Source organism: Sceloporus undulatus, chromosome 2 (assembly GCF_019175285.1).
Source record: "Sceloporus undulatus isolate JIND9_A2432 ecotype Alabama chromosome 2, SceUnd_v1.1, whole genome shotgun sequence".
NCBI lineage: Eukaryota > Metazoa > Chordata > Lepidosauria > Squamata > Phrynosomatidae > Sceloporus > Sceloporus undulatus.
This window is the reverse complement of record NC_056523.1, coordinates 71,917,194-71,934,774: the sequence shown is the minus strand read 5'-3', so window position 1 is coordinate 71,934,774 and position 17,581 is coordinate 71,917,194. Positions and strand designations below refer to the sequence as shown.

Below are 17,581 nucleotides of genomic sequence, written 5' to 3'. Positions count from 1 at the left end.
CCACAAGTTGAACATGAGTCAACAGTGCGACGCAGCAGCTAAAAAAGCCAATGCAATTTTAGGCTGCATCAATAAAAGTATAGTGTCTAGATCAAGGGAAGTGACAGTACCACTATATTCTGCTTTGGTCAGGCCCCACCTGGAATACTGTGTCTAGTTCTGGCCACCACAATTTAAAAAGGATGTGGAGAAACTGGAGCATGTCCAAAGGAGAGCAACTGAAATGGTGAAGGGTCGGGAAGCCATGCCCTACGAGGAACGACTTAGGGAGCTGGGGATGTTTAGCCTGGAGAAGGGAAGGTTAAGAGGTGATATAAAATCCCTGTTTAAATATTTGAAGGGATGTCATATTGAGGAGGGAACAAGCTTGTTTTCTCCTACTCCAGATACTAGGACTCGGAACAATGGATGCACGCTACAGCAAAAGAGATTCCATCTCAACATTAGGAAGAACTTCCTGACAGTAAGGGCTGTCTGACAGTGGAACACACTCACTCAGAGTGTAGTGGAATCTCCCTCCTTGGAGGTCTTTAAACAGAGGCTGGATGGCCATCTGTCGGGAATGCTTTGATTTGGATTTCCTGCATGGCAGGAGGGTTGGACTGCATGGCCCTTGCGGTCTCTTCCAACTCTATTATTCTATGATTCTATGATTATCAAGTTCAACATATTTTAAAAAGTGCACACTAGATGCAAAAATAGTAAAACACCTTAAATATTGCACTTATACTATCTCCCACAATATGGTGACAAGAATAAATAATAATAACAATAACAGTAGCAATAACTATGACTACTACTACTACTTCAAGCTTCTCCCTTTTAAATCAAGATATTTGAACAAATCAAACCATCAGGTCTTCTTAATTGTCTCTCCTCTCTTTCTCTGTTCCTTCAGCATGGTTCTTCTTCACTGTTCTGAAACAGTGCTGCTGCAATCTTTGTTGTTGTTGTTAGCTGCCCTCGAGTCGGTTCCAACTCATAGCAACCCTGTCCACATCCTGCAAGCCCTTGATCATAACCCCCGATTGAGTCTATCCATCTGGTTGGTGGCCTTCCTCTCTTTCTTCTACCCTCTACCATTTCTAGCATTATTGTTTTTTCTAGTGAGCTGTGCCTTCTTATTATGTAGCCAAAGTATGATAGTCTCAGCTTGATCATCTTTGCTTCCAAGGAGAACCCTGGTCTGATCTGTTCTAGAACCCATTCGCTTGTCTTCTTGGCGATACATGGTATCCTAAGTACAGTACGCCTGCATCATACACAGGCGCGCCTTACAGCATATGCTGGAAGCTGTACTGGAAGAAGCGGCGCCATGCACCGGAAAGAGTAATGGCACGCGCACCATGTGCCACTGTGGGCACAGGCCCCATTGGCTTTGATGGGGCTCAAATGTACACGGAATTTCCCTTACACGGGGGGGAGTCCGGAAAGGTTCCCCTGCCTAAGAGAAGAGATGACTGTACTCTTCTCTCCAGCACCACATTTGCAATCAGTTGGTTTTCTTTCTGTCTGCTTACTTCACTGTCCAGCTGTCACATCCATACATGGTAATTGGGAATACAGTGGCCTGAACAATTCTGATTTTAGTGCTCAGTTGTATGTCTTTGATCCTCAGTATCTTTTCCAGTTCTTTCATAGCTGCCCCTCCCCATTCCTAGACTTCTTATTTCTTGACTGCAGTCTCCATTCTGCTTATTGTTTGATCCTAAATAAGGTAACTATTTCAATTTCCTCATTGTCTAGACTGAATTTGTGTATTTCTTCTGTGGTCATTATTTTCATTTGCTTTATGTTCAGCATCAGATCTGCCTTTGCACTTTCATCTTTGACCTTCCTTATTAACTGTTCGAATTCCTGAATGTCTTCTGTTAATATTATGGTGTCGTCTGTATATCTTAGGTTGTTAATGTTGCTTCCTCCTCCTTTTTCTGATTCTAATTCTGCTTTTCTTATGATGTTTTCAGCATATAAATTAAACAAGTAAGGTAATAGGATTCAGCCTTGCCTGATCCCTTTTCCTATTGGGAACCACTCTGTTTCCCCAAATTCTGTTCTGATGGTGGCCCGATTCCTCATCAGGATTATCAAATGTAGTGGCACGCCCATGTCTTCGAGTGCATGCCATAGCTTTTCATGATTTATACAATCAAATGCTTTGCTGTAGTCTATAAAACACATACTGATTCTTTGGAATTCTTTAGTGCACTCCATTAGCCATCACATGTTTGCAATGTGGTCCCTAGTGCCTCTTCCTTTTCTAAATCCTGCTTCCACCTCTGGAATTTCTCTCTCCATGTATGGCTGGAGTCTATGCTGCAGAATTTTGAGCATTATTTTACTTGCATGTGAGATTAGTGCTATTGTCCTACAGTTGTTGCAGTCTTTTGTATCTCCTTTCTTGTGGGTTGGTATGTATATCAAGTGTTTCCAGTCTGTTGGCTAACGCTTTGTTATCCATATTTGTTGGCATATTTCAGTTAGTACTAAAGTTGCATCTGTCTGTAGGAACTGTAGTAGTTCAATTGGGATATCATCTGTTCCTGGTGATTTATCTTTTCCTATTTCCTTTATTGTAGGTTTGACTTCACTTCTTAGAATTTGGGGTTCATCTTCACATGGCTCCTCATTCCAAATATCATTAATTCTCTCAGATTTTATATAACTCTTCTGTGTATTGCCTCCTACATCTTTTTATTTCTCCTTTTTCCTGTATAATGGGGGGGGGGGGTTGTCCATAGAGCATCCCTGCCCTCAGTTTGAACTTGGGTTTAATTTCTCAGATTTTTTTTGATAGAGATCTGTCGTTGTTCCCTTTTTGTTGTTTTCTTCTATTTCTCTGCATTCGTCATTGTAGTATTTCTCCTTATCCCTCTGTGTCAGACGTTGGACAGCTGTGTTCATACTTCTGGCTCAGGCTCCTATCTCCCTTTCCTTTTGCTTTTCTTCTTTTATTGCATGAAGTCTTTCATCTGTCATCAATTGTTTCTTATCTTTCTTTTTGGCCACTGTTAGTGTTTTCTTGCATTCATCCTTAATTATGTCTTTGACTTCTGTCCACAGTTCCTCAGGTTCCTGGTTGATTATGCTCAATACTTCAAATCTGTTTCTGTCTGTAAATCCACAGGTGTTCATTTGGCCCTTCTTCTATTTGACTGCTTTGCTGCACTTTGTACTGTCAATGATCAATTACATTTTTCAGTTTTTTGATTTCATGAATTCAACTTTCTCCCTTCCTCTATGGAAAGAAAGATACTGAATAGTGCCCTCGCCTGTATTGTTACCTTTTGGAGTGTGCTTCTCAAGTTCTGACTGTTTCAGTAAATCCTTATAGACACTGGGACCAGCACACACATCCTGAAATTAAATACAAGAAGCATTTCAAGGAGACACCAAAAAAATATGAAAACATCTATGTGCAAACAGATGTTGCTATATATGAATTAAACACAAAGCAGTAATTGCAGTATTATTTGGAGATCTAGGTGTTTACATGACAGCAACAAGACAGCAAAGGAAAAGTTACATCCAGAGCTTTATGCAACTCTATGAGAATCTCAGCATTAATTACATGATGACAAATTTCAAGTTTCTGCAGCCTGAGATAAAATATATTACTAGCAAGGCATAGGAATACTAAAAGCCCTTGAGGTTTCAGTAACCATGGAGTGATGTGTCTTCTCATATCCTTAGCATTACAAAGTAATTTTTGCCCCCTTTTTAGAGATCTCAGGCCTTTCCTCCCATTCTAGTAGCTATAACAAACTGAATCAAAAACCCTACCAATGACAAAGTCATGCCATCTTATTTATAAAAACACTTGAGAATTGGAACTGCTACGTTCATTAACATCATCAATATTCATTGCCCATAACTCTAACATTTATTAGATGAGGATTGGAAACACAACAACATATCTACTTGCTGCTGCCTATGATGAAAAGCCTTGTGAGCAAAGGAGAGACGTGGAAGTGGAGTTAGAAAAAAGCTGTTCTGTATTGATGAGATAGGAGCTTATCACTAATATATACTGTATTTTTAAAATCCATTTAGTTTTTACATTAGAAAATATTATTTACACAGGATCTATTTGCAGACCAATAAGAGACAGAGAAGCAAGGGGTTTTCTTTCATAGCATGGAATCTAAACACTTACCTCTAAAAGATCTGCAGCTCCTGGTGCGAGGACATCGGAGTAAAATCCCCGTTCTTTCATCACTGGGTACTTTTTTCTGCTTGTTCTGCTGGGACTATCTGATGGGGATGAACTGGGTCCTGGGGAGGAGTCTGATACTGGACTACTGGGATAAGGGAGATAGGGGCTCCTCCCCAAAGAGTTTGTCAGTTCCTTCTTGGCTTTATCCATCCTGCTCTTGATCTCACAGATAGGGAAATGACATCACAGAACAGACCTTTGCATCCTGTAGAGGAAACAAATTGCTTTTAGTATCTTTACTAAGAACCTACAGCCCTTCAGAAGAAGAGATTAAGAGCCTTGTGCATGTTTATTACTAATTTCCACAGTAAAAGGTTCTGAGGGTTGAAATTTCATGTAAGCCATAGGCTTAACCTAGAATTGTAAGCTGCCCACAAGATCCCTGATAGGTACCTAGGAAGCTTCCTTATATTAAAGCAGATCACTTGTCCATATTACTATTATCTAAACTGACTGGCACCAGTTGTTCAGGGTCCAGAGAATGTCCTTCCCATCCCTACTGGGAATATCAGAGACACTTTCTACATACAAAGTATATACACCAGCAACCTGTTATGACTGGTCTCCAGTGTTGAGGGGCTAGTTTGAATTAATCCGTAATGCTGCAGGTATACTGCTGAAGAAATTCTTATTACAGCTGATTCCAGTATTTGGAAAAAGGCTGTTGAAACAGAGCCACTGTTTACACTGGTAAAATGAGACTGCAAATGTGCAAAATATGGATATGATTTGAACATATTAAGCTAACGTGAACTTATACTATGCTCCCATGGGTAGGCAACAACTGAGAAAGGGATTGTGTTCCAAGTCAATAAATATCCCTCTACAATACCAATAGCAAAGATATTTAAAAAAAAAAAAAACCAGAACAAGAGGCTTAAGGCACTGAAGCTATAAAGCTACATTTTAGAGGACTGGGCCATCTAGTCCAATGGTTCTCAAATAAGGCTCCGAAGGGGGGAGACTTGGAGGCCCTGATCCTTTCTCCTCCTCCCAAAGGTTTTTATCTGAGTTAAATACCAAATGCAAACAAAAGTCATTGGTTTAAGGGATAGTTATTATTATTATTATTAGTAGTAGTAGTAGTAGTAGTATCCTGCCTCTCCCTATATTGGATCAAGGCGGGTAACAACAAACAAAAACAATAAAATCAAACATGAGTATCAATAGATAAAAGCATAACAGGACATATTAGATCCTAGTTCCCCAATCTCCCTCCCACTCTAAAATCCTTTCTCCTCCTCCCAAAGGTTTTTATCTGAGTTAAATACTGAATTTACTTAAATAAAACTGTTCTAATGTGAACAATGTTATTTCTTTCTAAAATGTTAAAATATGAATATATATGAACACATGACTGAAAATAAACATGCAAAATAAACAAAATATTTTTATTCACGTATTATGTGAGCAATGTTTGTATGCAGATGTAAATGGGTGTCCCAAAAGTAAAATGTTTGAATACCACTGACCAAGAGGGTCAGTGTGGCATAGTGGCTTGAGTGCTGGATTCTCAGTTCAGCCACTGGGTGACCTTGGGCAAATCGCATGCTTTCAGCCTCGGGAGAAAACAATGGCAAACCTCCTCTGAACAAATCTTGCCAAGAAAACCCTGTGAATCCCACTGTGGGAGAAAGGCGGGATATACTCCAGCTGTGCCCTTTCCTGGAAGTTAGGGACCTTGAAACTGTGGTTCACGCACTGGTAACATCCCACCTTTTTTCTGCAATGTGTTCTACATGGGTCTTCCCTTGCACTTGGTCCGGAAACTTCAACTAGTACAAAATATGGCTGCCAGACTGGTCTCAGGAACAATGAGAAGAGACCACATAACACTGAGCACTTCACTGGCTGGCAATTAGTTTCCAGGCCTAGTACAAAGTGTTGGTTACTACCTTTAAAGCCCTACATGGCTTGAGTCCAACCTATCTTCGGGACCTCCTCCTTCCATACAATCCACCCCATGCACTTAGGTCCTCTGGGAGGAATTTGCTGCAACCTATAAAAACTAGTTTGTCTGCAACCACCCAGAGGACCTTTTCGGCTACCACTCCCAAATTATGGACTGGCCTGTCAGATGAGATCCGTCATATCACCACCCTAAACAGCTTTTAAAAAGCTGTTAAGACAGATTTCTTCTGGCAGGCCTTTCCCGAATAGATACTCAGCCACCAAAAGAAAGCCCAGCCTGTTTACCCTGACTCTGCTGTTGTTTGTTTGCTATTATTTTAAGAGATGTTTTAAACGATTAACTTTTATTGTATTTTAAGGGGGGATTGTAGGATATGGAACATATTTTTATTGGAATGTATATTTTAATGTTGTATGCCACCCCGGTTGCGGGATAAAAATAAATTATTATTATTATTATTATTATTATTATTATTATTATTATTATTATTATTATTTAAATCCTTCAAATAAATAAAATAAATAAAGAAGTTTGCCTTAGGGTTGCCATGAATTGGAAATGACTTGAAGACACACAACAAGTCTATTATTACTTAGGCAGCAGATAGCCAAGATGTCATGCTGAAAGATCTTGAAGAGAAATCTTTCTCACTCTTTCTTTCTCACTATCCATTTGGAATCATTTTAGTGAGAGATGACAGGTTTCCACGTTGGATCTTCTCCATTAAAACAGTGTCATCTACTCTGAGCTATGCTTCCTTTACCTCGCTCTTAGCAAAAAAATTACAATATTACAGTATCCTTCTTGTAAGGCCTATGCCATATGACTAGGGATGCCATATCCCGCCTGTAGGCGGGACAATCCCGGTTTGGGCGGTGCCATCCTGGTCCCGGTCCAGTTTGGCGCCCAGACCGGGACGGCACCAGCCGCGGCCACCTCCGTGCGCCGCAGGGTCCTCCAAGGCCTCGCTGAGGCCTGGGAGCGCTCTCCATGGTCGGAGCTCCGGCCGCGGAGACGCTCCCTCCCAGGCCACAGCGAGGCCTTGGAGTCTGGCTCCGCAATGGGAGGAGGAAGAGGCCGGGGAGGAGGAAGAGGCTGCTGGAACAGCAGTGATCGCCGCGATTCCAGTGGCCCTCGTTCCTCCTCCCGGCTTGGAGCGCCTAGGCGTCTCCAAGCCAGGAGGAGGAAGAGGCTGCTGGAACCGCGCAATCGCCGCGATTCCAAGCGGCCCGCTTCCTCCTCCGGCTTGGGGCCGGCCTAGGCGTCCTCCAAGCCAGGAGGAGGAAGAGGCTGCTGGAACCGCAGCAATCGCCGCGATTCCAAGCGGCCCGTTCCTCCTCCCGGCTTGGGAGCTGGCCTGGCGTCCTCCCAAGCCAGGGGGAGGAAGAGGTGCTGGAACCGCAGCAATCGCCACGATTCCAACGGGCCCTCGTTTCCCTCCGGGTCTGGGAGCCGGCCTAGGCAACCCTACATAGACTGATGAGATTACAAGAATGTGCCTCTCTAATAAGGCTTACCATTTAAAGAATGAGTGAGAAAAATCTCTGCCTGTAGTCTCGAGAAAGTCAAAGTAGAAAACATTGAAATAGACAAACTAATGTTCTCAGACAGAAACACCCGTATGCTCAATGGAGGGCGTCACTGCCTACCAAAACTGACTTCAGAAATCCTGATGAGAGGAATGCCTTATCCATTGCAACATTATCTAAGCCAGGGGTCGGAACCTCTGCCCGCGGGCCGGATGTGGCCGCGGGGCCTTTATGCGGCCCCTGGCTTCTTCCTGCCGCCGCGCACCACCGGTAGCGGCTTTTGCCGCTATGGGCGCCGCCATTTTGGGACCTTCCTGGGGGTCGCGCGACATTTCGCCGCCATTTTTGCCCAAATGGCGGCGAAATCTCACGCGCCTTCCCGGGGGTCGCGAGAGATTTCCCCGCCATTTCCCCCCCCAAATGGCTGCCCAGGGCTCTGACGGCGGCAGCGGGCCTCTCAGAGGCCTGTTGCCTCCACTGGGGTCCTCCAGGAGGGTCTCCAGCGGTGGCAGCGGGCCCCTGGAGGTCCACTGCCGTCCATGGGGCCCTCCAAGAGGGCTCTTGCGGTGGGCAGAGGGGCCTTAGAGGTGCATTGCCTTCGCTGGGCGTCTCCAGGAGGGCTCCAGCGCGGCAGCGGGCCACCTGCGAGGCCGTTGCCTGGCTGGGGCTCCAGGAGGGCTCCAGTTGGCGGCAGCGGGCCCCTGGGAGCCCGTTGCCGTTGCTGGGACCCTCCAGGAGGTTCTTGTGACGGCAGTGGGCCTCTCAGAGGCGCATTGCCTTCGCTGGGGTCCTCCAGGAGGGCTCAGCGGCAGCGCGGGCCCCTGGGAGGCCCGTTGCCTTCACTGGGGCCTCAGTAGGGCTCTGTGACGGCAGCGGGCCTCTCAGAGGCCCGTTGCCTTCGCTGGGGTCCTCCAGGAGGGCTCCAGCAGCGGCAGCGGGCCTGTGGAGGCCCATTGCCATCGCTGGGGCCCTCAGGTGGGCTCCAGATTGCAGCAGGGCCCCTGGGAGGCCTGTTGCCTCGCTGGAGCCTCCAGGAGGTCAGCGGCGGCAGCACGGGCCACCTGGGGCCGTTGCCTTCGCTGGGCCTCCAGGAGGGCTCCAGTGGCGGCAGCGGGCCCCTGGGAGGCCCATTGCCATCGCTGGGGCCCTCCAGGAGGGCTCTTGTGATGGCAACGGGCCTCTCAGAGCCTGTTGCCTTCGCTGGGGTCCTCAGGAGGGCTCAGTGGCGGCAGCGGGCCCCTGGGAGGCCCGTTGCCGTCGCTGGGCCCTCCAGTGGGCTCCAGGGCAGCAGCGGGCCCTGGAGGCCGGTTGCCTTCGCATGGGGCCTCCAGGAGGGCTCCAGCGGAGCAGCGGGCCCCTGGGAGGCCCGTTGCCTTCGCTGGGGCCTCCACGGAGGGCTCCAGTGGCGGGCGAGGCCCCTGGGGCCCGTTGCCGTTGGGGCATCCAGGAAGGTTCTTGTGACGGCACGGGCCTCTCAGGGCCTGTTGCCTTCGCTGGGGTCCTCCAGGAGGGCTCCAGCCGGGTGGCAGCGGGCCCTGGGAGGTCCACTGCCGTCGCTGGGGCCCTCCAAGAGGGCTCTTGCGGGGGCAGCGGCCTCTCAGGGTGCATTCCTTCGCTGGGGTCCCCACCGGAGGGCTCAGCGGCTGGCAGCGGGGCCCCTGGGGGCCCGTTGCCTTGGTGGGGCCTCAGGAGGGCTCCCGTGGCGGCAGCGGGCCCCTGGGAGGCCCGTTGCCGTTGCTGGGACCCTCCAGGAAGTTTCTGTGAGGCAGTGGGCCTCTCGAGAGCATTGCCTTCGCTGGGGTCCTCCAGGAGGGCTCCAGCGGCAGCAGCGGGCCCCTGGGAGGCCCGTTTGCCTTCACTGGGCCTCCAGTAGGGCTCTTGTGACGGAAGCGGGCCTCTCAGAGGCCCGTTGCCTTCGCTGGGGTCCTCCAGGAGGGCTCCAGCAGCGGCCGCGGGCCCCTGGGAGGGCCGTTGCCATCGCTGGGCCCTCCAGTGGGCTCCAGGATTCGAGCGGGCCTGGAGGCCGTTGCCTTCGCTGAGCCTCCAGGAGGGCCAGCCGGCGGAGGTGGGCCCCGGGAGGCCCGTTGCCTTCGCTGGGGCCTCCAGAGGGCTCCAGTGGCCGGCAGCGGGCCCCTGGGAGGGCCATTGCCATCGCTGGGGCCCTCAGGAGGGCTCTTGTGATGGCCACGGGCCTTCAGAGGCCTGTTGCCATCGCTGGGGTCCTCCCAGGAAGGCTCCAGTGGCGGAGCAGCGGCCCCTGGGAGGCCCGTTGCGTCGCTGGGGTGGAGGGGCCTCCAGGTGGGCTCCAGGGGCCGCAGCGGGCCCCTGGGAGGCCGGTTTCCTTCGCTGGGCCTCCAGGAGGGCTCCAGCGGCAAGCAGCGGGCCCCTGGGGGCCCGTTGCCTTCGCTGGGCCTCCAGGAGGGCTCCAGTGGCGGCAGCGGGCCCCTGGGAGGCCCGTTGCCGTTGCTGGGGCCCTCCAGGAAGGTTCTTGTGATGGCACACGGGCCTCTCAGAGGCCTGTTGCCTTCGCTGGGGCCTCCAGGAGGGCTCCCGCGGCGGGCAGCGGCCCCTGGGAGGCCCGTTGCCTTCACTGGGGCCTCCAGGAGGGCTCTTGTGATTGGCAGCGGCTCTCACCGCGCACTTGCCTTCCGTGGGGTCCTCCAGGAGGTCCAGCGGCTGCGGCAGCGGCACCCTGGGAGGCCTGTTGCTTCGCTGGGGCTACAGGAGGGCTCACGGCGCAGCAGGGAGGCCAGTTGCCGTCGCTGGGGCCCTCCTGGAGGGCTCCTGCGGCGGCAGCGGGCCTCTGGCGTCAGGAGCCGGCAAAGATGGGGAGGCCTCCAGCGCTGGCGGTCCCCGCTGGCTCTTTCCCGGCCTCTGATGGGGCCTGGGGCCCCGTCAGGGGCCGGCAAAGAGGAGGTGGCCTGGCCCCGGGGGCGGAAGCTCCGCCCCCGTGGGTGGGAGCTCCGCCCCGGGGTGGGAACTCCGCCCTGGGGTGGAAGCTCCACCCCGGAGGGTGGAGGCTCCACCCCTGGCACGTGGCCCCTCCCCCGGTGGTGGAAGCTCCACCCCCCGGCTTCGGCCCCCCAGTTGTCTGAGGGACAGCTACCCGGCCCCCAGCTGAAAAAGGTTGCCTACCCCTGATCTAAGCAAAAAACTCAAGCATACATGAACAGTAGAACAATCCTTTAATGTGGCCATATCCAAGTGGCTCCCATTAGCATGCCAGGCTGCAAACCATCACACTCATGTTTCATGACAGTTCCAGCCCACTTGCGTTGTTATACCATCCTGACTGGTGATCACCCCAACCTACATACTACATGCTCCATTCTTCTTTTTAAAAGCTGTCTACAGCTGATCATCTAGTCCATCTGTCTTCAACAATAGCCAACCAGATTTCTTCTCACAATCGTAGTTTGTCAAAATGCATTAAGTAATGGCAATAAATCATTAATTACATGAAAAAATATTAAACATGACAAAAACCTGTTCCACAATAAATCACATCCCAACATAGGCAGATATATCTTAAGACAAAATCAACAGAACCATGCAAAACCACACACAAAAAAATAAAAAACTCAAATATTAAGATAAAGATGTTTTTTTATAATCCCCTCAATAGAAACATTACATGTTCAATTTCAGCGTTTTTGTCATTAGAATTAAGAACGAAATTGGCCTGAGAAGACTTTTTGTTCAGTTGCCTGATTGTGCTTTTGTTTTTCTTGGGTGATCTCATCTCATTTGCTTTTCAGCTGTCAGGTTAAATGCAAGCCCAAGCAATTATTATGAGCCTGGGTATCTGAGCTAGATAAGGATACTTATGTAAATGATGGTGTTAATTAAGTGCTGCCCTCAGCATTCTGGCAAGGGGCTAATGCAGCCTTTTGTTGTGCAAAATTTAGCCCCCAAAGCTATTCTTTCTGTGCCCAACTTAACCTCACAGAGCAACATCTTTTTGGATTGGCTGCAGCCTGCACACATGGCTGGCTGCACCATAGCAGGATGGCATCAGCAAATAAGACTTGGTGATCAGTGACTGAGCAGATGTTGTATTGTAATTAGAAGGTGAAATGGCAATAAAAATCTAGGCATGAGCAAAATCTACATACCTTAGAAGGGTCAATATAATGTATTATGTGCCGGCTCAGCAAGTTGATTCTTTCCCAAGTAGCTGCCACATTATACACTATACTCTAAGAAATTGAATTAAAATAATTATAAAATGACTCCTCACAAAACTCTTTACTCATGACCTAACATCCATTGTGCTGCCTGTACTCTTACAATGGGTCAGTTTTCATAGACTTTTAATTTTTAGAAAGGTCAATAATTTCTTGACATTTTGTGTGTGTTTTGTCATTCCATTTTCCCCACAAAGATGTGAAGGCTTCCCCAGTGCTAGAATTCCCATGTCTTTGCTTTCTGTACACAGAAAGACAGAAGGAGTAGGCAATTCCCTTCCCCTTGAAAAATAGTAACTTCCTGTTGTAGCGGAATGATAGCACTGCCAGTATCACAATAATGTTATTTTGGTAGTGATCTAATTTTTATGAAATAGAAATAGGGCAATCATGCATGAATTTCTGCTTTACTCAGCAAGCAACCTGACTATCTAGACAATCTGAGGGCTAAAATGCTCAGTCTAATTCTCATAAGGATGTAATTCTTCACTAAGTTTCTTCTTGAAGGTTGCAACAGATAATTTCAGCACTCTTCTTCCTATTGCAAGGGGGACTTTGAAAACCACATGGTGGCTATTTACAATTCAAGACTTATTCTGTACCAAATTCGCACGTGGTTGTTTTGTACAGAATACAGCATTTTCTGTGCAAGAAACAGCATTTTAACATTTTTCTGCATGAGAAAATAATACTTCTGTGCAGAAAGTGCTGGTTTCTGCAAAGGAAAGCTGCCTTCTATGCAAATCAACCATGAGCAAATTTTAGACAGAAGAAATCCCTACACAACATTGCAGGATCCGGCCTGAGCTGCCAGGCAGTCCTGGAAGGATCAGAGCTAAGCCAATAGGCAGAGCCAGCTGTACTCATGATAGGCAGCTGGAGCAGCTGAAGGTACAACCATTTACATTGGCCTCTCCACCCTTGCCACAGCAACATGGTTTCTTGTTCTCCTAGTAGCTGTTCTGGTTGCATTTTGCCTTGTCTTGGTAACCCCTGCTGTACCTTAGTCTGCCTCTACCTCCTGCACTTTGGACTCCTGGAAGTCTACCTTGCTGTGTTTAGCTCTGATTTGCTTCCTGACTCTACCATCGGTCTCTGTCCCATTGGACTCTCTAAAATAAATTCACCATTTGCAATCCTAGCCCCAGCAGTCCACCTCTGAATCCAGACTACCCACTCCTTGGACCCTGACACAAAGGTAGCATCCTCATCAATTCTGCCAGTGAAGCATAGAGGTCTATACAGGGACAGGAAGATACTAAAAGTGACTGACTGGCTATGTAAATGGTGTAGATGGGAGAAGTTTGACTTCTATGACCATGATCTTCACTTCTTAGACAGAGGACTACTGGCTATAGATAGGCTGCATGCATCTCACAAAGACTGGGAAGAATGTCTTCAGTAGCAGCATTGCAAATCTGATCAAGATGATGTTAAACTAAATCTTTCAGAGGGTGGAGATAACAGCTTAAACATCTTTCCAAAAGGAAGCTCTAAACACAAGGATATGAATGTTAGAGGACAAACTCTCAGGGAGAAAATGGGAGTCACAGTAAAACTTGTAGAATAAAAAAAGTCCCAAATGCAAACAAAAGTCATTGGTTTAAGGGATAGTTATTATTATTAGTAGTAGTAGTATCCTGCCTCTCCCTATATTGGATCAAGGCGGGTAACAACAAACAAAAACAATAAAATCAAACATGAGTATCAATAGATAAAAGCATAACAGGACATATTAGATCCTAGTTCCCCAATCTCCCTCCCACTCTAAAATACCATTAAAAACAATTTCCAATAAAATGGTTAATAAAATACATCGAGATCAAAGTCCAGTGGGTACAGCTAAACAAATGGAAAGTGAAAATTCTGAGGAGATCAGTTTGGGAAGGTCTGCCAGAAGAGATCCATTTTTATTGCCTTCTTAAAGGCCTCCAAAGATGTTAGATGGCGGATCTCATCCGGCAGGTCATTTTTGGAGCAGCAACAGAGAACGTCCTATGGGAAGTCGTCTTCAGTCTAGTTCTCTCTAACTGCTGTATGTTCTTCCCAAAGGATCTGAGGTCCGTTACAGACCGCCGCTTTGCGGCGGTCTGCCGGCGCTGCTGTTCGCTCTGAGAGGGAGCTGCAGCAGCCAAACCGCGCTGCTCCCGTGCGGAGCAAAAAAGCTCCAAAATGGAGCTTCTTCTCGCGTCGCAGTTATGACACCGCGAGGTGCCAATGGCGCCCTCGCGACATCATAAGTGCTGCGCGACGTGCGGACGCACAGCGTCCGCTACGTCAACATGGCAGCGGCCGTGTGGAACGGCTGCCACCATTTGTTACGGACAGAGTCCGTAACAGGGGTAGGGGCGTCTAGAAGAGATGCCCCTTTTTTAAACTGGGACGTCCTGAGGACGTCCCAAATGGCAGTATGTAACCCACCTGAGAGTGTGGGAAGGATTGTATGAGAGGAGGCATTCCCTCAGATAAGCTGGGCCCAAGCCATGCAGGGCTTTATAGGTAATAACCAAGACTTTATACTGTGCCCAGAAGCTAATGGGCAGCCAGTGCAGGGATTTTAAGATAGGTGTAATAGAATCAAATTTGGAACTCCTTGTCACCAATCTGGCTGCCATATTTTGGACCAATTGCAGCTTCCGAACGTGGCATGAGGGTTGCCCCATGTAGAGCGCATTGCAGAAATCGAGATGAGAGGTTACCAATGAATGTACAACCATTTCTAGGTTTTCCCGTTCCAGGAAGGTTCGTAGCTGGAGAATCAGCCGAAGCCGATAATGTGCACTCCTGGCTGTCACATCCACCTGGGATGACAGCTGAAGCGACAAGTCCAGGAGCACACCCATGCTACAAACACAGTCATTTAGGAGAAGCGTGACCCCATCCAGAACTGGAGAGCTTATCACCATACCCGGATTGGGGTTGCCTATAGTGAGTACCTCCGTTTATTTGTATTCAATTTAAGTCTATTTTCCCTAATCCAATCCATTACTGACTTCAGACAGTCATTCAGAAGGGAGATACCTTCCTTGGTCACTGAAGCAGTCCAAGACATGGAGAAACAAATTTGGATGTCATCAGCGTACTGATAACACCCCGGCCCATGTCTCAGGATGATCTCACCCAGCGGCTTCGTGTAAATGTTGAATAGCACTGGTGATAGTATTGCACACTGAGGGACGCCCGATTTTAGCTCCCTCTTGACCAAACAACTGTCGCCAAGCGACACCATCTGGAACTTGCCCGAGAGATAGGACTGGAACCACTGTAGAGCAGTACCTCCGATTCCCAATTCCCTCAGGTGCTCCAGAAGGATACCATGGTCTACAGTATCGTAGGCCACTGAGAGGTCCAAGAGCACCAACAGGGTCACACTTCCCCTGTCAATGCACAGACGGAGATCATCAACCAAGGGGACCATGGCAGTCTCCATATCCTCACCTGAAGTCAGTTTGAAACGGATCAAGATTGTTTCCTATGATATCTACACACAATGACGCAGCCACATGAATAACCATCACACATCATGATTTACAGGAAACATGAGAGAGCTTTTTCTGTGGAAGCATCTGCCTTTCAGGAAATTCATAACTCCTGGAATTGCCCTTACATGGCAAAGGATATGTATACAGCAATTCATAATGTGAGCATGCTGAGAGGAGTAAACATATATTAAAGCAATAATAAATAGCTACAGTGGAGCTGTTTTAGAGAAAGAAACTGGCAACAACTCCTGAATATTCCTTGCCTAAGAAAACCCTATAAATTCATGGGGTCACCAAAAATGGGCAGACGACTTGAAGGTGTGTGTGCATAAGTGCGCGCACACAAACACATAGTGGAGCCAACAAAGTGTAGCAATTTGTGCATTGGATTATGACTGTGGAGACCAGAGTTCAAATCTCCACTTGGCCATGGAAAATCACTGGGTGACCTTGGGTAAGTCGCACATTCTTAGCCTTGGAGGAGCACAAATCTTAACAAGAAAATCCTGTAATAGGTTTGCCTTAGGGTCACCATAAGTCAAAAACAACTTGAAGACACATAACAACAATAAGATAGTTACAGAGCTGTGAAACAATAATTGAATGAAACACCCAGTGAGTGCTGGAAAATTTCTGAAAGCATAGACCTAAGAAGTCTCTTAGGCAGGACAGCATTGAGAGCTACCATGTGAAAAACACATATATTATCAATAAGCATTTTTTTTAAAGTATTACGTAATGGAATGGGTGAGCAACTTGATTTTTAGTCCATCAACTTCCCTCCTCTTACCTTCAGTAACCCCTAGCTATTGTCCGTTTTACTAACTTACAAAAGCTAAAGAATGAGTTTGTCACATTTTATTTTTATTAGCTATTTTATGTTTTGGCTATAGCTATTTTTGCTGTGCAGCATGACTGGCTGCTATCAGCTGAAATCTAAGACCTCCTGAGGAATCATAGCTGGACCTTTTATGCCTGCTGAGCTGCTACTATAAAACACCACTAATGTAAAATTACCCTGCTGTGTCTTCCTCCCCTCATATCTGTTCAGTGTCCTGTTGAGGGGGTAGGAAAGGTCATGAAGCAACTGTGCTGACCTTACACCTTGGCAGTCTTGAGTTCAATACCTTTTATTTCAAGTAAAAAAATCCAAAAGAAACACATAAGTGCTATTTTACACCATCTTTGAGAATATGACAAAACTCCTTTTAAATTTAGTTTGTAAAGGTTTTGACTTTTAGAATTTCACATATATTTATTAATCTATTTAATTCTAAATTCAGTCTATCAAGTTCACTTAAAAATGATGCAAATACCTCTGTATTCATATTGGAAACAAACGCAGTCCTCACCTCACTGGACTCCTTTCCATCTTCTGACAGAATACAGGTTGAGTTTCTCTTATCTAGAATTCCAAAATACAAAATATTCCAAAATCCAGAATTCTCCATGCAGACGGATTAGAGAGAGGCACACTTGCTTTCTGATGGCTCAATGTATACAACTTTGTTTCATGCCCAAAATTATTAAAAATATTGTGTATAAAACTATCTTCAGGCTACGTGTGTAAGACATGTACAAAACAAAAATGAATTTCATGTTTAAGCCTGGGTCCCATCTACAAGATATCTCATTAAGTATATGCAAATATTCCAAACTCCAAAAAACTCAGAACTCCAAAACACTTTTGGTTCTGAACATTTCAGATAAGGGAGACTCAACATGTATTCATAAATATTCAGCAATATCAAGTAGGTTCATCCAATGGCTGAATGTTAGCACATCCATGTCAGACATCCACATAGCTGCTGAACACACACTCACTAGTTTGGCTACTTGTTGTAGTCATTACCGTAAATGTTGTCAAGATGACTTTGACTCATGGAGAACCCATGAATGAGAGACCTGCAAATCACCCTGTCATCAACAGCCCTGTTCAGGTCTTGCAGACTCAGGGCTATAGCTTCCTTGACTGAGTCTACCCATTTGGAACACACCTTCCTCTTTTTCTACTGCCCTCTACCTTACCAAGCGTTGTTGTGTTTTCTAGTGAGTCATATCTTCTCATGAAAGCCAGCATAGCCTAGTGCTTTAAGCGTTGGACTGTGACTCTGGAAACCAGAGTTCAAATCCCTGCTCAGCCGCAGAACCCACTGGGCGACCTTGGGCAAGTCACAATCTCTCAACCTCAGAGGATAGCAATGGCAAACCTCCTCTGAAGGAATCTTGGAAAGAAAACCTTATGACAGGGTCAC

At 47.1% G+C, this 17,581-nt stretch overlaps 1 protein-coding gene across 3 annotated transcripts in view; it reads right to left on the bottom strand.

The window, feature by feature from the left end:
* The window catches only part of DNAH1 (dynein axonemal heavy chain 1), a 234,667-nt gene extending 217,949 nt beyond the window's left edge, over positions 1-16,718 (bottom strand). For 2 of the 3 annotated variants that reach the window (XM_042449836.1, XM_042449837.1), the window contains exons 1-3: positions 16,679-16,718; positions 4,157-4,421; positions 3,285-3,357 (exon numbers count right to left, since the gene is read on the bottom strand). In XM_042449836.1, coding sequence (XP_042305770.1) covers positions 3,285-3,357; positions 4,157-4,366 — 283 coding nt within the window. In that variant the 5' untranslated portion in view covers positions 4,367-4,421; positions 16,679-16,718. Of the gene's footprint in view, positions 1-851; positions 951-3,284; positions 3,358-4,156; positions 4,422-16,678 lie in introns of those variants that run through there. The other variant, XM_042449839.1, reaches the window with a different exon arrangement.
* Positions 16,719-17,581: the final 863 nt, after the last annotated feature.